Raw genomic sequence first — 19,638 nt, forward strand, 5'->3', positions numbered from 1 at the left:
TGTTTCTATCTTAGCATACCTCATTCTCATTTGGGCTGTACAGGGCCAGCGTCATGCAATCAAACTTGAAGTTTAATTTGAGAGTGGTCTTCAGCTTGCCATCTTTCTGCGTCTCCACAACAGCAGCTGTCACTACGGTGTTACCTGGAGCAATATTATTACAAAACACATCACCACTTTATAACTTATCGCATTTTAGGTACATTTTAAAATATTGACATTTCCATATTTTATCAGCAATTTTGGGTTTTTTGAATCAAAGTTTTCTTCCAAACTTGTCAAATAGGTAATTTTTTTAGCTAATATGCACACATTAACACAGACATGGATATCCAAATATGCTTACTGCTAGCAGGTCCCGTGGCTCCAGAGTCCTGGGACTCCTTGTTGGATACTGAGTCAGAGGAATGATCAGCGGTGGGCAAAGCAGATGGAGGTGGAACAGCATCAGACCTCTCAGACAGGTTCTCGCCCAAAGTCCTCAAGACCACAATCATGTCATCCTGGCAGAGGATCAGCTGTTCAGAGCAGATAGAACAGGACTTAAATTACAATTGGCATGATGCTGTTTTAATTCACCTGCACACTGTGAGCATATCCCATATCCAGAAATTAAACATAAATGGATAAAGATGGAAAACAAACAATATGATGGTAAAATAAGGAAAGAGCCTAATGAAAGGAGCAAAATAAAAACACTACTGTTGCTGTAAGTCATTCACTCTGTGAGGCCATATACCACTTCTTACACTCATTGGCTTTAGATGAGCCGTGATCTCTATGTCAGGGATGCTGTGGTACCAGTTGGATGAAAGGTTTCTCTGGATTTCCAAGTCCAAGCTGACTGGCTTTAACAGCTGACTCTCTCCCTGAAAACCCTCATTTACGTAAGTGGTTCTGGAAGCAACAACAGTCATATCAAATTGGGGAGAAAATATCAGATATATATAAATCCCATGAAAATATAAGAGCAATTTGCACTGATGGCTGATTTCCTACCTGTACATTTTGAGGTCTGTCAGTTTCACAGTCATTATATCCACAACAGGTGGAATTGTAGAATCAGTTTTAAATGGCTTCTTGGCAAAACAGTTCTTTACAGACAGCAGGCCAAGATCAGCTACAATGACATTTGAAGAGGAGGAAGACTGAGGGAGGAAGATGACAGGTGCATTGAAGTGAACATTCAGAGCAATCCGTGTGCTTCGCTCTGCCAGTTCCTTCACACCTGATGCAGCCTTTTCTGCAGCCTGGACTGTCACCTCTGCCAACGCCTCCTTAGCTTCCTGAAAATTATTGATAAATGCCTGGGAGGAAGAGAATGGGGGAAAAGAGAAAAATTGAACAAACGAAACAGTAACCTTTCACATGAAGCAATAAGAATTTGTTACCTTTAATATCACAGAAAAAAACTTAATATGAGTTTTTTTCTTACCAGTATTGATGAGACAAACTTGTTGAGAAAGACGACCTGAATGCATCCTACTGTCAACTTTACAAATGTGTCAACTTTTGACATGTCCAGATAGGCATCTCCTTCTGTTGCGTCTGTATAGTTTTTCATTCGGAAATCAAATACTTCCTTGTCTGCAATAGACACAGCCTGAGAAGGTAGAACAAGATAATACAACAAAATTAAAATATACAGAGACAAATGGGAGCAAAATCTAAACCATAAATAACTCTTAAATTACAAATTCTTTTCAACCATAAATTATTCTAAATGTTAAAAGAGAATATAAATATTTCAGCAAGAAACAACAAACACAGCACTTCCAGTGCCAGATTAAACACTTGCTGAATTACCTTCTTGTAGAAGGCATCTTTGTTGCAGTCCAGGATAACTATGTTTTTCAGGTTGGCTTGGACTTCCATCTCCTTCTTCCTCATTAGGACTTCAGAAACCAGACCTGGAAAGTTGCGTGTTTCACACTGAGAATGCCTTTCTTTACAGTAGTTAAACTTCATATTCAAAACAAAGAAGTAACTTGTGGAAACAGTACAGTGGCGGTGCAGAGTGGACTGTCAGGATTTTACAAGCACACCATTCCTTCAATACCTTCAATACTGATCTCTGAGATCCTGGCTTTTTGTCCTCGAATGAACACTTTCAAACAGCGGAGATCAGCTCTGACGTGCAGATTAACCACATCTGAAAACTTGGAACTTTTTGAAGCTGTGAAGGGAGATGAAAATAGATCAAAAAACAGATACTGAAAATAGTAAGAATGAAATTGTTCCTTTTAAAGTGAAATCATTGCACAAGTTACTTTTCTTCCTGGTTACAGCAGTTTCCTCCTTCTTCTCTCCTTCTTTCTCTGCTTCATCCTCCTCAGGGATGGTAGGGAGCTCCTCCTGCCCTCCTTCTTTCTTGGTTGATTGTGGAATGAGGTTATTAAGGAAGTTTATGGTGTTGAGAAGAGCCTCCGTATGGAGATGAACATCCATGGATGAGAAGGTCACCTGCAAACACAAGTGCATTGGTCAAAACCTACAACATAGTACTTCTGTAGAACAAAAAAACACAAGTTTAACTTAGAAAAAAGATAAACAGATGAATTGAGAGCCCTTACAAGCTCTAACTAACATTTCTCTCACCTTGATAAGCTGTTCTGTGTTGTTGTGCTGAGACTTGAAGTCTGGACCATTTTTATCGGCCTAGAAAGGACATCTAAATGAGAAGACTGTCTGCAGTGCGTTTAAAAATATTAAATTAAAATGAATAAAAAATGTATCTATTAGCATAAGGGAGCACAAGTACTTTGATGTACTCCAAGGTCAGTAGATCAACTTCAGTGTTGTCTAGAGTGGTGATCAGCTGAACTTGCTTATCTTCAGAGTCTACACAAGAAGGAAACAGATAAAGCACGGCCCTAAAAACATCCAAAACCAAACTGACAATAATGTATGATGTTATTGGAATGAATAATAATATCAACTTCCTTTTTCTACTCAGCATTTGTAATCACTTCAAAGTGTCCTTCACAAAATTAACTAAACGCATTTACTGACCCATATATTCAGGGCATTTTAGGCAGATCTCTCGCAGGTAGGTGTTTGACATCATGTCAAAGGTGCGCAACTTTAGCTCAGTGCCCAGACCCTCTATGTCGAGGTGGAGGACAGTAACCTCCTGGTCTCCTGACACACGACACAACTGGATGGAAAACTGGATGGAGAGGAGAAAGATAAAAAAAAAAATATATACATACATATATATAGCTCTTTTTTTTTATATATACATATATATCTGTGAGTGATAGAAATATCTGCACAAAGAGATTAACAACTTTAAAAGATTTATCTAATACTAAAATAAGATTTTCATAATTTGCAATTTAATTTTACCAATACATAATGAAATACCTAAAAGTTTATTTTAATTGCTTACATTAAGGGGATTTCCATTTCTTAAAAAAGAAGGAATCCATATTTACTGGTGTATACACGAAACAAAATATCAAATGGCTAAATATTGAGTAAATACTTACTATATATAAAATGTTATATAAAATAACAAGAAAAGATTATTTTTGAAACTTTTTTATTAGAAAGAGATTTCTGTACCTCACTGATCTCAAATGTTAGGCTTAAATCGGTCATGTTCTTCTGAGTGTCTTCTTTCATAAGACTCCTTCTTTTGCTTAAATCTGCATACCGCAGAGGCATTGGATTATCTGGGAAGAATGGCTTATCTCCAATGGGAGAACTGGGAGCATCATAGAATAGATCTTCTTCTGACCCTGTAAGATGTCAATAAGATTAAAAAAACAAAAAAACAAAAAAAAACACATGCAACAAGTCAATACATAAAGTACTTTGAAACTAATTGGAAAAAAAGAAAAAAAAAAGTTGTGCACAAATTTAGTACATTTTTATCATTTGTTCTTGTTGTAAATAAACTACACTGCACGTGTCTAAAGGCATCCATCCAATCTACACTTGGTTTGTTGGGATTATTCTTTCAAAACTAAGCAGTCAGTGAGTGTTGAACATATTTGTTCTCTGGAAGTGACCAAAAGAAATTATCTGCTTAATTATGTGATTTAGCTGCATACATTTAAAAGTTAAAAACAACAACAACAAAAAACTTTTCATGACAATCAACTTTACCGCTACCAAATAGGGAAAACCCATTCTGAGCATCTACTGCTGGGGACTTTTTTTTTTTTTTTACACTTCCATAAAGTTTTACTTGTGTGCAAAAGCCATAAAAAGTTTAATATGGAAATATCCTAAATGAGCCTTTTGTTATAGAATAGCATATTGATGTTTGGTCAGAAGGTCAGCAGTAGGAAGTTTTTTAAATGCAGAGCTCAACTGTGGCTCACCCAGTGAGGTGATGCTGATGGTCTCGCATGACTCGAAAATGAGCGAAGAGCGCTGGTCAGCTAGGTTCAGAGGCTTTCTTGGAGTGAGCTGAGGTGTGAATGACTGCCTAGACTGAAAAACAAGTTTCAAAATATGATACCCACACAAATCTATTAATGCTATGAAAATCAAAATGCAGCAGTAAAACTACTCAAATGAACAGGATTAGAAACTACAATGCAAAAAACTATGTTGTTCCTGCATTCTTTTTTTAAACGGTTCAATCATTTGTGTTATGCAAATTATCTCATCCTGATCAAAAAATGAAAAGCTGTCTTGGTACACATAATTCTTACCTTTGTACTTGATGGACCAGAGCTCCGTGCAGCAGGTCTGCTCTCAGGCAATGGGATACTATCTACCAGCTCCAAAACACTTCGAAGTTTGTCATCAGAAATCCGAAGAGACAACAGAGGAAGTTCTCCAGACATCTTATACCTAAAACACAATCCCACGTGTAATCAGAATTAACTCAAAAACCAGTGGCAATTATAGGGTCCCCTGCTGGGTCTCTTGACAGGGAGTATCTAGGCAACCAAATAGCACTTAAAACAAATCCCAAAGATCACCTCAGATTGCAAATTAGAACGTACCATCAGAGTAGGGGGTGGCAAAAGACTATTGACACATTCAACAAGAAAAACTAAAAAACAATGAAAAAGCAAGTATACAAATGTTCCATATGCTCCCAATGACCCATTGTTCATTTGGCATATGAGGACCGAAAAGTTTCCACTGGTCTCTCATGCACAGTATCAGTCAAAGGTTTGGACACCCATACCAATTCAAAGTTAATGGGTAGGTGTGACCTACGTTTTCACCAGTACTACACATATTTTACAAGTAAATATTGTTGCTAATATGTGCTAGAATGATAATCTTTTCAGAAAGAAGATAATCCAGAATAAAATGGAAGTAGTAAATAAAGAAAGGGTCATTGAATAGTTTGTGCTCAAATTATTCCCAGCAATGTAAAGCTGGAAGAACACAACAAAGCTGATCAGGTGTTGTGGAGTCAATAGGTGAATTTGTTAAGCTCTGTCTATGCAGAGAAAACAATGTTTGCAAGTTAGTACAAAACAATACAAAAAAGCCAAACATAATGTTTATTTCAATCTTATTTCAATTACACAATACTGTGTTGTCACACTGTTTATTTCATGGTATTCCTGCTATATACACTGTTCATATTTTCCCTCTTCAACAGAAACTATACTTACCAGTTGTCTAGATTTATGCAAAAAAGAAATAGAAAATTTTAGAAAATGGATACATACTTTGCCATACGTGAGTCCTTGACAACCATTGCCCTGCTGAAAACCACTTTCAGATCCACAGGCTCCAGGATGTGAAGCATTGACTGTTTCTGTTTGCGCGCCTGTTTCCAGTCTCCATCTATGGGAAATGACTTTTTTTTTTTATTCTGCATTTTTACTACTGCCACACAAACACACACATCCAGAGGCAAAAAGATTAAATTATTCTTTTTGGGTACAATTTCTTTGTCCATATACAGGATAGAAACACAATCAGGGCAACAAGTGTTTAACATAGGCACTCAATCTCAGTTTAAGCTCCTTTATGTCACCAGATTAGTTTATATAGACCTAAATGTGGAATTTAGGTTTATGTACTTTTCATGTGTGTACCTGGTTTGCTGTAAAGAAACTGTAGGCTGCTGAGTTGCACGTCAAAGCTATCATATGCTCTGGACATGATGTCTTCAATGTTGCTGGAACACACCGACAGCTGGGGCAGATTCTTCTTGCTTTGACTGGACATCTATAGAAAAAAAAAAAAAAGATTTTTTAAAAGTTTTAACCATTGCTAATCGAATTCTTAAATAAATTAAGTCTGTGCAGTTCAAACAGTAAGACATGTTGGTCAGGGTTTCACTTGACACTCTCGCACCTTAAAGTGGCCAAGATCCAACAGCAAGATGTTTTGGGTTCCATTGTAAAAGCCGCTCTGGGGAATGATGACGTAGGAGGCCATCAAGTTTACGTTGAGGTCGAGAACTTTCTGCGTTTCGATCACATACATTAAACCTGAAGAACACAGAGTCATGTAGTTATTATGCATACTTTAAAAAAAAAAAATCTGTACAATCACAGAAAAATACAATACATAAACTGATACTTGTGTAACAAAACTATTTTCTTACTGACAATATAAAGAAGTCTTGATAAAGTTTGATTTGACACAGTGTGCATTTTAATGTAATTATGGTTGAATAATATTGCCAACATAACTAAATCAACAGAGTCCAAAACTTATTACAGCAATCTTTGATTATAAATACAGATGTATAATATACTCTGATTTAAAAACAAGCTAATCTGTTTCAATTATGTTACTTTAGTCTATTTCTTGTCTAATCAGGTGAATTTTAATACACTACTTACGAAAATAAGATTTAAATGCTGAATTCACTCGGTAAGAACATGAATCATGCCATTTTAAAGGAAAAGTATCTTGACATCAGTAAACAACGGTCGGAAACAATCAGCTTCAATAGAATAAACAGGAACTCAACAATCTGATGAACAAATTGGCTGAGATATTCTGGATGTGTGCAAACACTGTACAAGAAAACTCAGGTCATTGAAAATAAGGAGTGTAAACATTTGCTCATCAGTTTAGATCAGGCTTTTGATACAGAACTTTGCACAGATATATTCCCAACTCACCAGTGGCTGTCCGGTCTCTAAACTGCTCCAATTTCATCAAGGTTGCATTCGTGAGCTCATCCAGCTGCAGGTCATCAGGTGGCATGAAGAATGCCGACATGCTGTTCACCGTTATCTGTTAACAGACAAAAACTTTATGAATTTAATATGATCTTTTTTAAAATATTTAGTCATACATGCACAGTGAAAGACAACACCCACAGCATCATAGATGATTTCCAGTGGTTGAGATTCAACATGAAGTCGGTGGTTAGCACTCTCATCCAATGGGTTGGTCTCAAATAGGAAGCAAAGCAGTGGGGTCCCGGCAGCTGTAGCTGCCTTCCTTGATGAAAGGAGTGTTGGTGCAGGCCTGTTACTGGCTAGACCAGTGACTTCAAACAAACTAAGCTGGGCTGTGAGTCTGATAGAAAGAAAAAGTGAATATGAGCACCAGGTTTCAAACAAGGAGCTATAATTTAAGCACCGAGAGGAAAAAGGGTGATTGTGTGATGACTATAAGTATTTGGTAGCAGGCTTAGTATAGACTTGATAATCACAACTGTTAAATATTTTTATAAATATTATTGCCATAGTTGTGTATTAAGTGAAAGACTCTGCGTTTGCAGAAGAAAATATGCAGCAAGAGAAAGCATTAACAATGACAAAACAATTTGGACAAACTTGATGGCTTGTGCTCCTGGCCTCTGTGTGAGTGTGGACTTGAGCTCTTCCACAGTCAGCTTAATGATCTCATTTCTGTCCTTGTCATCTTTTATGGACACAGACAATCTTTCCATGAGGAAATTGATCTTCATGTCCTCAAACTAAAAATAAAACAAGGCATGTATTAAAAGTATACTTTCAAGTTTTCAAATTTTACCTGAATAAACAACATTGTTCTAGTAAATTTAGAAGCAAATGGAAGTGTACGATTAGTTCATGAGATGATGTATGAAACGGAAGGGACTCACATTCTTTGGCAGATTGGGGTTAGCAGCTGTTTCACTGTATCCAATGGCAGTGTAGAGTTTGGCTTTCTCAGCAGGGGTTAACAGATTGTCAAAACCTGTCACAGAATTAGCCCAAGAGAAAGAAAAAGACTAAACTAAAGAACAATATATGAACAAATGATGCCTCTTTGTGACAGACTGCTAGTGACAAAGTGTTGAAAGATGCCATTTGAGTAGTTTTTGAAGCCTAAAATGTATTTATATTCAACATCTAACCTCCAGTCTTGGTCTCTTTCACTTTCGTATCAGTTTCTCCTCCCCAGTTCCACATCCAGCTGAACCAGCCCTGAGACTCTTCCTCCTCCATCTTTATCCCTGGACGATAAATTTGCAGCCCTGCCTTGCTCGCCTGAGGAAGAAATAAAATGTCAATAGCTTCAACTTATTTACTTGTGCAAACAAATGACAAACAAAATCAAAAGAATACATTAATTTAATTTGATAACTACTGGACTGAACAAAGAAATCTACAGTCTATGGCATATTGCTTTGCAGAGTTGAAACTTTTACCAAACGATGTGATAAGAAGTGAAGTGCAAGGTATTACACTGCATTTTGTCTGGTTTTAGCTCAGTCTTGACTGACCTGGGTCATATGCGACTGGTTCAAAGGAACATAAATCTTTGAACCATTTTACTGTTCCTGGTTGTTTTCTTAGACCAAAAGGCATTAATTATCATGATGCTTCTGTTTCTGAAATCTTTGAAGGTTTCAATTGGGACATATGCTGTAAATGTTGCAATACTTACTGAGCCAAACAAGTTATGCACAGATACAAAGTATACAAAGATAGGCAATCCGCCAAGTTAGAAACATACCTCCACTTCAGCCTGTTGCCTGGCCAATGTGATGTTAAAGATATCCAAAGCCTTTTCATTTTCCTGTGAATAGACACAAAACAAACTCATGAGAGCTTTTAATAGATTTTATTGCTGTGATGGCACACCAGTGAACTGTGACGCTTGTTGAGCAGTAGAGAGATAGAGGATAAGACCTCATTTAAAATCCTGCTGGTATTGCTCAAACTAAACATTTGTCTCCAAAACCTGCTGATAAAAGGTTCTTCTATTATTATAATTTGCCTGTAAAAGTGTGTAGAAACAACCTACACAAGCATTCAAGCTATAATAACTCTGACCATATCAAAAAGACATCTGAAGAAACATATTTCATGGTGCAAATTAATCAGTCTATTAAATATTTTGCCCCATCTCACCTGTAATTGCTTTAGAAGCTCATCGCTGGGTTTCTTGCTGGTGATCTTTGTCTTGTAAAGCTTTCTGTAACACTTAATCATCTGCCGGTGGTGCCGAATGTGTTGCCATGACCACATGTGGAGACGTGGTTTCACATCCACCTCCAGGATGCCTGCAATCACATATGTCCACCTGAAATCCAGGAGCATACAAGCACATAGTCAACTTCACACAGCGTAACGCAAAGCAGACACATGATGAGGCAGAAGCAAAATGTTAAATGTCATAAGGTACACAAGTGTTTTCTGACCATATGCGAGCATTCTTGTGCACATGGACCACAGGCCTGTACTTCCTGTATGGCAGATTTCGTGACATCATATCGACTGAGCCCAGCAACTCCAGGATACTAATGTACTGGAAAGACAGGAAGTCAGCCATCAGATAGACGCAGAGCAGTGTAGAGCCGTTATCATCTTCCAGAGAGATCTCTTTTCACCAGGCCTTGGTAGACACTAGTTTATGAAGTTTTAAATGCAACATGCATTAACACACACCTACCTGGGGTCTGTTGAGTTCAATGGCAACCTCACTAAGATTGACCATTAGGTCCACTTTAGGAGAAGAGAAATCCACATCCGACCTGGGATTCATGCGCAATTTAGCATCCGCTGAAATTGGACGAAAAACTGTGGACCAATGACAGAAAACATATCACTGATCTATCCAACCATCTCTGACATAATAGTGTTTCAATTGCCTTTTGTTTGCCAGTTCACCATAGGCATACTCCTTACCTTTCTCTATTTAAACCTCTTTTAAAAACTCAGTTTTACTCCCTGGCCTTCAAGCCCGTGTAAGAGGTTGACTATAATATGACTTGAGTTTTAGGTACCCTTTTGTTATTATCTCTTATTCTCTTATTGTTATTTTTACTATTTGTGTGGTTTGTTTTATGACTATGCCGGTCTGTGTGGCGGTTATGATTTGGTTCTTTAGTGTAGAACTTTGAAAACAACAACAAGGATGACCAAACTGCTTTATGAAAAAAATTTGCATGGTATTGTTTTCTTTTTAAAAAAAAAAAAAAAAAAGCCAAACCTTCATTTCTCACAATACTTAAATCGATAATAATGTCATAGTGGCGATGTGAATGCAGATATTTGACTTTTTCTTTTCAGGTCACAACAATTGTTAAATATTTTTATAATATTACAGCCAAAGTTGTGTATTAAGTGAAAGATTCTGTGTTTGCAGAAGAAAATATGCAGCAAGAGAAAGCATTAACAATGGCATAACAATTTGGACAAACTTGATGGCTTGTGCTCCTGGCCTCTGTGTGAGTGTGGACTTGAGCTCTTCCACAGTCAGCTTAATGATCTAAACTAAACAATCAGCTTGCTGCACTGTTACAATACAATATTACACATCAAACAGAAACTGACATTTTTGCACCATACTCCCCTTGTCAACTTACATGTGAGTTTAGATCTATTATAAAATAAGGTCTGAACAAAAATTGGACTAAATTGTGACTGCAAGACACTCACTGAAGTCATGACTGACAGGATGAGAACCGCAGGCTTCCATGCTGTTCTGAAGACATTCCTATAAATGGAAAAGGAGAAAGTTTGTTTATGTGTTATTTTTTTCTTTACTCCAAAGAGCATTCAAGGTTTAATCACAATAACTATAAATAGCACATCTATTCAGTCATTTTAAAAAGCCTTGCATTTAGTTTACAAGGCTTGTTTTGTATGACTTTGTTTTCCAACCACTGCACTCTGCAACCACATAACATTAATATTGTATGCACACAGAGTGTATGCTCAGCCTGTAAATGAAAAGCAAAGAAAATGTGGCTAAATGTAGGTAAGTATAGATAAGCTGACAACACACTGACAAATTAGACTCACCAAGGCTTCACCAGCATCATGATTGGAAAAGAGCACTGAGTGGACATTCCAGTAAGCAAATAAGTTATCCAGTTGAACCAACTGAGGAAAAGCAAAATGCAAAGCTATTAGAGTGAGGAGACTGTTTATTGTGTTGTACAGTGCTGAATCTGTTACAAGACTGGATTACAGCCAATACTTTTGAGGAAATAATGGGTTCATCAGACCTGCTGCTGAGAAAGGCATTACGTAGAACTGAACTAACTGGTTTGAATCTTTATAAAATATCTTCAAAACATATTCCATTACATATTCTACGGATCTAAATAAATAGATGAGGCTGGGAAATAAATTAGGGTTAATTTTCTTACCTTAAAAAAAAGTTTAGCGTTCTCATCCAAAATACTGGGATTCCAGTTCTTATCAGCCGTCTGTAAGGTTAAACAAGCAGACAGAGGAATGTAGAGGGCATTGATCAGACAACCTGACTTATTTACTCATAATCAATTATTGCCCAGTAGAAATTATTAAGACAAGCATACTTGTTGATAGTAAAGATATGCTGCAACAGGAGGCACAAAAAGGCAGAACATTACCTGAAGACTGAGGTTTTTTAGCGATACTCCAAAAGACAAAGGACAGTTTGGATTAGTGACCTGTGGAAAAAAACAAAAGGAAAGAAGCTCTAAATCTGCAAAGAAAGTTATTTTCCCATCCCTGTTATTGATGAGTTAAGGCTATTTTATTTTCCATTATTCACTTCCTTTACAAACAAAGCTTTGAGTGAACTGGAATGGTAGCTTGAATACTCACATTATCTTCATAGCGAACATGGATGTTCGAGATCTTAACCTGCAGGTTTTTGATGATTTGAGTGACAAGCTTTTCCACAAAGGTGTCCTGCTTCTCAAGTTTAGGGTTTTCTGTCAAAGGCAAATGTAATTGTGACACCCAAGCCGATAGGGCAAAGCTTCAGGAAAGTTGCACTAGGAACAAGGATATGACCTCCTGCTTCTCAAATTCAAATGGAGGGTTTTAGCTTTTATTGTGCATCCTTAACTTGTGGGACCCAAGGAATAATAGCTGCAGGTTTGCTGCAGCTGATAGGGATCCAAATAAAAACACATAAATATATAATCAATGAGTCAATCTATCTTCACTTCTTATTATAAGACACACTTTCTCATTTTGAGGTGTCACCTTGTCATTTTCAATAGTGAGTTTGTTTTTATTAGGTTTTTTTTCCAAGCAGCTGTCTAATTTGAAAGTCCCCACTTGTCCTGTTATTTTTAGCTCCTAAAAAAAAAAAAAACTTGTAGAGCTTGTTCGATTAGGAAGTGGCTAAATTCACCTTGAGCAAGACACCAAAACCAAGAGTGTCCTTGAGGTGAGTGCATTTGGCTTGCGCTGTAAAGCACTATGAGTGCTCAAGAAAACTAGAAGTGTTACAAATAAAACATGCAGTATATCTATCATTATTCTGTCAACAGCTAAGAGTAGACTGAATGGCTTATTTTGGTCTAATGAACTAAACTAAGTGACAATAATGGTTTGTCATCAAGCACCCATATCTTGCTTATTTTGAAATAATAAGAAGCAAAAATGTTCAAACTGAATGACTATTGGTCTACGAGATAATGACACCTATATACTACTGCAATACTCGTATAAAAATGTCATTTCATTTAACATGCCAGACTAGTTTTTATTTACTCCAATATTGTTTTTAAATTTGCATAAAAAAAGCATTTAAAATGGTCATTAAGCTAACAACCCTGGATATCCTTCTGGAAGTATGATGTTGAAAATAGGGTTTAAAATATAGAAGTATAACACTATGTTTAACCACAGCAAAAAAAACAAAACAAAACAAAACAAAAATTAGCTGTTCCCCTGATGCAGTGCTAAACCACCAGTGACCCACTAAACCATAGAAAATACAGAGTTGGTGTGAAAACTGTTGGTTCTACAGGAACTCAGTCAGATACACCGCAACCAAGAGGCTTAAAATCTGAGAAAGTGATGCTCCACTATGTTCATTTTTACAACATGTCTTCTGTCCATATAACACTACACTCTTTATTTCTTACAGCTTGGTTCAGGGTGTCTCTGAAACCTGTTGAAAATGTATTAACACATAGAAAATGTTTGCTTGGCTCGCATGTTTACAGATACACACAGAGACCCTTTAAAATCAAAGCGGAACTCTGACCTTGCTCAGCAGCTTTGAGTTTTGTCTCCTCTATCCTCTGTAGTTCCCTCTGACGAGCCTCCTGAAGCTGTTTCTCCTCCTTTTCTGCATCATACTTTATACCTGGAAAAAAACAAGAAACTGTCTCTATGAAACTGAAAACAGAGAACTTCCGAGAGCCGATATTACAAACAACGATTTCCTTATAATTTTAGAGGCGATATTTTACCATGAAAAATTGAGATATTTGTTTGCGTACATTGCTGTTCTAAATTGTGCCTGCTACTTAATAAGGTTATACATCAGATTTTACTTGATATCACCTCTGTTTTAATAAGTTCAAATTCTTCCATCCTATAACAACCATTTAAATAAAAATGTGTTTTTGGATAATAAAAGTACATACAATAAACAACCAAATCCCATGGTTATTGATATGTCAGTTAACATTCTTTAGCTAAACTTGAGTCTACTGTAACAATAAAAAAAACATGTATGTTCTGTATTTGACATCTATGTTTGTTTCTATTTGTATCATGACTGTATGCAGCACTGTTGAGCTATGGTTGTTTTAAACTGCTATACTAAAATCAGAATCAGAATAACTTAATTCATCCCAGAGGGCCAAAAAAAAAACCAAAAAACAAATAAATAAATAAATAAATGTGTTATGACATGATACGGTCTTAATCTCATATTTTATGTATTATAGTGTATACAAATGGCTATCTTACTTGCTGTAGGAACTATCAGCAGATAGACACCGTCCAGTGTAGCCTCCACTGACTGGTTGTATAGGTTCTTCCATGGAATCTTTAGCTCCAGACGTCCTAATAACGAAAACACAAAGACCAAAAAAATGAAAGGTAAGAAAAGGTTAATCTCTACAAAAAAAAGTACATTACAACACAGAGTCAAATCTGGCAAGAAACTCAAGTATTACCTATATGACCAGTTCTCACTTTGAAAGGAATGTCAAGTTGACTCTGCAAAGAAACAGACTAGTGTTTATGATGGGGACAAATATATCAACTACTCCAGAATACAACAGTTTACCATTAATTACTCACATGTTTAACTACAACTTACCAAGGCATTCTCCTTGATTTCGAGTTTAACCAGAACAGCATCACCTGCAACAAGATTTGTTTAATAGCATATATTTTCAAAGATATAGTTATTTAACAATAACAGTATATCCATTGTATATTACAATTGGTTTCATGTCAGCAGGACGCGTCTGACCATTGCTAAGAGACTAGCACCAAGTACCAGTCTATGTCGTGCATAAACTAATAAAACCATTCACCACACACTTGACATTTAACTTAGGCAATAATATATGTGCGGCACAGTGAGTTGAACATTGAACATGTCTTTGTAAACAAAGATGTTTTCTTGCACATGTTCATAATCGCTACAATTATCGTAGCTGGTTTATTTATTGACTTGACAGCCTTTTTTTTATCCTTTGCCCGACTAATTTCGAGCCCCACAGACCTTTTTGAAGCAGTGCAATGTGTTAAAATACACAAAATGAAACAAAGGTAAGTCATAACGTGGCTGGGTGTGACCCTGAAATGCTTGATTCTCAGAAACTTGTCCACAGTTTTGCAGAAGCTAAAATGTAACATCTCATGACTGTACCCATTACATAAAAAGAAGACATTGTTTGTTTGTTACACATTACAGGGACGTCGTGATCATACTGAACCGCTAAACAAGATTTTGAAAAGGATACAATTACACTGACAGCTGTGGGAGCCTGTCTGCTCACACGCCTGCTGCTGGCTAACGTTTATTAGCTTTAGCTACGTAGCTTTGCCTGCAAGCTGGTAATAGACAAACACAAGTTCAGATACCTCCCCATATGCCAAGCTTCAGCTGTGAGCTGTCAAGATTGACAACGTAGTCCCCTAAGAATCGGTTGAGGACATCTACCACCACGCTTTCGAAGACCATTTCGACGAAGCTTTTATCTGTCTCTCATGTTGACATTCCGTGAACTCTTCTAAACAAGTAGCCTGTACGTCAGGTTTAATAGGACGTCCTGCAGTTGATGTTGCTTACGTCATGCCGTACGTACGTCTTGTCGGTAGCTACGGCAGGGCGGACGCACAGTCGGAGTGCTCTTACTAAATGGCACTTGTCACCACACACTTGAAGACGTTTTGACACATGTTTTAGGCTAAATCGGCCTTCCATACGCACCAAACGTAAGTCCGGGAACTGACGGAGCATAGGCGAATGTTAAAAGGCGCATATTTTCGCCATGAAGGCATTGTTCAGTTCAATTAAATTCAGCTTTTTTTTTTTTTATATATATATAGCGTCAAATCACGGCAGTGCCATCTCAAGACGCTTTACAGACAGAAAAAAACCCACAATGGAAGCCAATTCATAATAGCCTATATAAGGAAACCAATAGATTGAGTTGGACGCTCCAACTCAATCTCCCATCCTGAGCAAGCACACTGGCGACAGTGGGAAGGAAAAAACTCCCTTTTAAAATTGTTTAGCCATCTATTTGATTTAAAAAAAAAAAAAAAAAGCATGATGATTTTTAACATTTATGTTGCGGTTTTAGGAGATCTTGTTGCGGTCATAGTCTCTGTCTTTGTTTATGTAATGGCATACAAAGCATACCATTTCAAATTCAAAATGTTTATTAAAAACTGCACATTAATAAACCATGGAAGCTGTTAAATTAGGTGAATGTGATTATTATTCATGATTCATGTAAAACTTCTTCTTTGCCATCAAAGAACAATAAAACGCGTCCTAAAACTTTATTATATGCAAGAGTTTGTATTTGGTACACTTAAAAGAACAAATAATTATTTAAAATACCTTGAACAGTTTGAATAGCCTGGTAAAACAAATGTGATACACTGCACTGAAGAAGAAATTACTTAGTAATTGGCACTTTCTTTTTATTATCCATTGAATGAGTGGTCAAAAACATGGCATCTAACATGACAAAAATTATTTCAATTGCTGTAATGATTTTTAGCAAACACCTAGACAGAGCAATATTGGATTTAATTTTAGAATAGTATTATCAATGGTTATGAAACTATGGTTAAAATATAGAAAAGAATTACACAATGTATTTTTTGACAGGAAGCAGCTGAGACAGTGGTTTATTTATAATCCCGATCACTGTAAGTCTCTTCAGCGTTCCAGTTGCAGATTTAACCACAACCTTTAACCTGAGCTGCAGTTCTATCAGATCCTTGTGAGTCAGGTCTGTGAAGAAGAAATCTTCATTAAAAACAGGGCTGCGGCAGTTCTTGATGGTAGCACTCTCCTGCTGCTGCAGCTTCCCTGGTGTCAGACAGAGAATCACAGCACAGTTCAGGGTCTGTCGGTCACTGTGATCCCACAGGCCTTCCACTGATACAACACGCAGTCTGACTGTGGAAAGGGCTGAGAAATTGTTGTTAGAGAAAGTGGTGTATTCAGCTGAGAGGCGGACTCTGCCACGGCCCTGCAAGGGGAGAACATGTTCACGCTGAAGTCTTTCCTGACACCGCAGAATGTCCCATGGGAAGAGTGCAGGTGGGGAAAGGCTTAGTGAGTTTTCCTCCAAGCTTGGGGGACTACAGGGAGAGGTTGTTAAACTTGTACCCCCCTTTTTCAACCTCCCCTTACTGTCTTTGCTGTCGATGAGCGAAGGACAGGAGACTGCTCCTTTAAGCCGTCCACTTCTTAATGGGAAATAATTGGGAGATTTAACCCCATAAGGTGAACAGAGAAGAGACGACTCGCTAGAAAAAGGTGCTTCACTTTTTGTGCTTCTGGTTTCTGATAGGCTTTTGTATGAAAAGAGCGGAAGAAGTCCAGACAAAGATTTTTTGGACTGGTTTGTTTCCTTTACCAGTTTGGCTGTTGTGGAAGGATAGCGTCTTTCAAATGTGTAACCAGGGCATTTTCCATGGAACAGTGACTCTTTCCTTCGAGTGTTGGGGCTCTCATAAATCCCAGCAAGCCCATAACACTCTGCAGAGAATGGCAAAGGTTTTTTTGTTGCATTCCAAGACAGTGGGATGTCATCTTTCTTAGTCTCTACTTTCTTTATCTTTACTTGTGTAGTATTCAAAGAAAGGCTGCTCTTTGGTATTTGACTCTGACTTTGAAGGTATTGTGGGGTTTTCTCAACTTTTTGCTGTGGAATTTTCTTGCAAAGGCGTGGAGGAAGGCAAAACTCTGGGATGTTGTCAGGTGTAATGATGTTGCTATGCAAATTCAGAGAGAGGCTGGTCTTTGAGGGGAAAAAGACATCCTCTTCATTCTTCCCTATGTACCGATTCAGCTCCAAAGGAATGCTCTCCATGGTCTCCCTGATCTTCTCAAGGACCCACATTATTATTTTATTATTTGAGGCTATGAGTGTAGTCCTTGCATGCAAAACAACAAACAAACAAAAAGATAATATTTAGAAAAGAATAAGTTAACAAAGCTTTGTATATGAGTTTCTCTAAAGACAGAAAAAGAACAGTTTTTCTCTCACCTCTGGTGTTGTGATGTGTCCTCCTCGACTGAGAAGTCTGAATGTGTGAGATGCATGAATCTGCGTTAGATTTATATGAGATTCCACGTCATCAGTCTGCCTCCCCCGCGTGGATCAGGAAATGTTCTGTACGCATACAAACACAAGAATGCTCTTGATTGCCACCATGTATTAGCTCTCTCTTTTTCTATTCAAAATCAGCTGGGTGGCTAATACGATCAGGTGGTCTTAAGTGCACTGAGTTGTGATGTTCTTTAAAGAAAAAGCCAAAATATATCACATGCAAGGCTCCTTTTGTAAGTGAAACATCACCATTTAAAACACAGTAATGATGGGAAAAGGGCACATTGGATGCTCATTTAATAATTTTGTTTCTAATAAGATTTTTTGAGATTGGATAACTTCATGTGTCACATTAAACATTTTAAAGAAGTCACCGATAGAAAGAAAATCTGATCAAAACACAGGGCTGCTCCTGAGCCTTGTGTTGTGGTGGTCTTGACAGTGACATAATGGGTTTTTGAGAGAGTTGACCTTTTCTTCAAAAGCAGTTCAAATACATCATTGCACACCTACACATAGAACCCACCACCTCAAACAGCCTGTGACCTTTACACAACTCGTGATCAGACACACAACTGACCGGAAGTGTAGCTTTGAATCAGCTTTTGTTCTTATCTAGTCCGAGCCAAACAAACGGTTGTTTTAAAAGCATTACCCATGATAGTTTGTGATTTTGCCTTACTCTGTAGATAAAAAGCTGAGGGGAACAGATAATCCTGGAGGCAAATAAACAGATAAATGCCTTTTTTCAATTCAAAGATAGATGTATGCAATAATCTGTGTCCTCTGTGGTCAGCTGAGCAAAAAGGCATTAGATGCGTTTGTTTAATTCAGTGCACTTAAAATCCTAAATATCTGAAAAAAAGAATATTCATTCCATATTTGTGACCTAAAGAAACAGAGAAAAAAAACAACAAAAGACTTCAAACACACACATTAATGCAAGCTCACAGCTCAGGTTGAGAGAATACATGCATGATTGTCATCAGTTCTTGTCTAACAGTTCATGCTAAAAAGTTACTGACCTATATAGTGTAGTGAGGTTTACATATTATTCTCTAAATGGGAATAAATAAATGTAACTTGAATTCATTTTGCAGATCAGAGCATCCAGACACATTGCAGTAGAAAGAGTTACCTTTGCATGTTCTGTCCTGCTGTTAATTTTCCTTGCCTCTCTTTAACGAAACAAGAAAGAAAATCATAAAACTGTCAATGCAACTCATTTGTTTTAGACTATTCAAGTGTATAAATGGTATTTTTATTTTCAGAGATTGAACTCATGATTTAGTTGCATGCACATCAGAGACTTTCATGAAATTATACATCTGTCAGGTTTTATGAACCACTGATGTGAAGTTATTGCCTCTGAAATGGTAAAATTAAATTTGCTATGGAAAATGAGCACTTCATTGATATTTTGTTAACAAGCATCGGCCTCCAGATCACAGATATTTGGACCACAAAATGCATAATCATTTATACTGAAGGACCTCTTAATATTGATTGTCATGTTATACTGCTTGTACAAAATGAGACTGACCAACCCCCATCTACAATAAGTTTATTTTAACCACAAGAGGGCATACATGGACTATAATAAAGATAGCGTCAAACTTCTGTTTGCATTACCAAAGAGTTTACTCGGATAAGATCTAAAAAATGGGTTTTGGAAACATGATTTTCTTTTGAAAGTTAACTTAAAGACACAGGAGACATGGAATTAT

The 19,638-nt window shown here is 37.1% G+C and overlaps 2 protein-coding genes across 4 annotated transcripts in view; both read right to left on the reverse strand.

The window, feature by feature from the left end:
- Positions 1 to 15,315, reverse strand: part of vps13a (vacuolar protein sorting 13 homolog A) — a 40,032-nt gene extending 24,717 nt beyond the window's left edge. For all 3 annotated transcript variants that reach the window (XM_079251898.1, XM_079251900.1, XM_079251899.1), the window contains exons 1-36: positions 15,198 to 15,315; positions 14,425 to 14,468; positions 14,279 to 14,321; positions 14,070 to 14,165; positions 13,357 to 13,458; positions 11,958 to 12,067; positions 11,741 to 11,800; positions 11,516 to 11,575; positions 11,166 to 11,246; positions 10,800 to 10,857; positions 9,811 to 9,938; positions 9,560 to 9,666; positions 9,270 to 9,441; positions 8,872 to 8,934; positions 8,270 to 8,402; positions 8,015 to 8,109; positions 7,725 to 7,867; positions 7,263 to 7,464; positions 7,062 to 7,176; positions 6,283 to 6,419; positions 6,021 to 6,153; positions 5,649 to 5,766; positions 4,668 to 4,809; positions 4,332 to 4,443; positions 3,568 to 3,743; positions 3,013 to 3,169; positions 2,762 to 2,841; positions 2,599 to 2,658; positions 2,271 to 2,463; positions 2,060 to 2,176; positions 1,807 to 1,910; positions 1,436 to 1,603; positions 1,000 to 1,307; positions 750 to 897; positions 347 to 518; positions 20 to 144 (exon numbers count right to left, since the gene is read on the reverse strand). In XM_079251898.1, coding sequence (XP_079108024.1) covers positions 20 to 144; positions 347 to 518; positions 750 to 897; positions 1,000 to 1,307; positions 1,436 to 1,603; positions 1,807 to 1,910; positions 2,060 to 2,176; positions 2,271 to 2,463; positions 2,599 to 2,658; positions 2,762 to 2,841; positions 3,013 to 3,169; positions 3,568 to 3,743; positions 4,332 to 4,443; positions 4,668 to 4,809; positions 5,649 to 5,766; positions 6,021 to 6,153; positions 6,283 to 6,419; positions 7,062 to 7,176; positions 7,263 to 7,464; positions 7,725 to 7,867; positions 8,015 to 8,109; positions 8,270 to 8,402; positions 8,872 to 8,934; positions 9,270 to 9,441; positions 9,560 to 9,666; positions 9,811 to 9,938; positions 10,800 to 10,857; positions 11,166 to 11,246; positions 11,516 to 11,575; positions 11,741 to 11,800; positions 11,958 to 12,067; positions 13,357 to 13,458; positions 14,070 to 14,165; positions 14,279 to 14,321; positions 14,425 to 14,468; positions 15,198 to 15,297 — 4,362 coding nt within the window. In that variant the 5' untranslated portion in view covers positions 15,298 to 15,315. The remainder of the gene's footprint in view (positions 1 to 19; positions 145 to 346; positions 519 to 749; positions 898 to 999; positions 1,308 to 1,435; positions 1,604 to 1,806; positions 1,911 to 2,059; positions 2,177 to 2,270; positions 2,464 to 2,598; positions 2,659 to 2,761; positions 2,842 to 3,012; positions 3,170 to 3,567; positions 3,744 to 4,331; positions 4,444 to 4,667; positions 4,810 to 5,648; positions 5,767 to 6,020; positions 6,154 to 6,282; positions 6,420 to 7,061; positions 7,177 to 7,262; positions 7,465 to 7,724; positions 7,868 to 8,014; positions 8,110 to 8,269; positions 8,403 to 8,871; positions 8,935 to 9,269; positions 9,442 to 9,559; positions 9,667 to 9,810; positions 9,939 to 10,799; positions 10,858 to 11,165; positions 11,247 to 11,515; positions 11,576 to 11,740; positions 11,801 to 11,957; positions 12,068 to 13,356; positions 13,459 to 14,069; positions 14,166 to 14,278; positions 14,322 to 14,424; positions 14,469 to 15,197) is intronic.
- A 1,120-nt stretch (positions 15,316 to 16,435) lies between these two features.
- Positions 16,436 to 17,701, reverse strand: LOC306764476 (C2 calcium-dependent domain-containing protein 4C; the record flags this gene model as incomplete). The annotated part of the gene is made up of 1 exon (XM_079251650.1): positions 16,436 to 17,701. The coding sequence occupies one exon, from the start codon at positions 17,699 to 17,701 to the stop codon at positions 16,436 to 16,438; it is 1,266 nt and encodes a 421-aa protein (XP_079107776.1).
- Between the last annotated feature and the right edge of the window lie 1,937 nt (positions 17,702 to 19,638).

The sequence above is a fragment of the Telmatherina bonti genome, assembly GCF_933228915.1.
Source record: "Telmatherina bonti genome assembly, chromosome: 13".
Classification (NCBI taxonomy): domain Eukaryota; kingdom Metazoa; phylum Chordata; class Actinopteri; order Atheriniformes; family Telmatherinidae; genus Telmatherina; species Telmatherina bonti.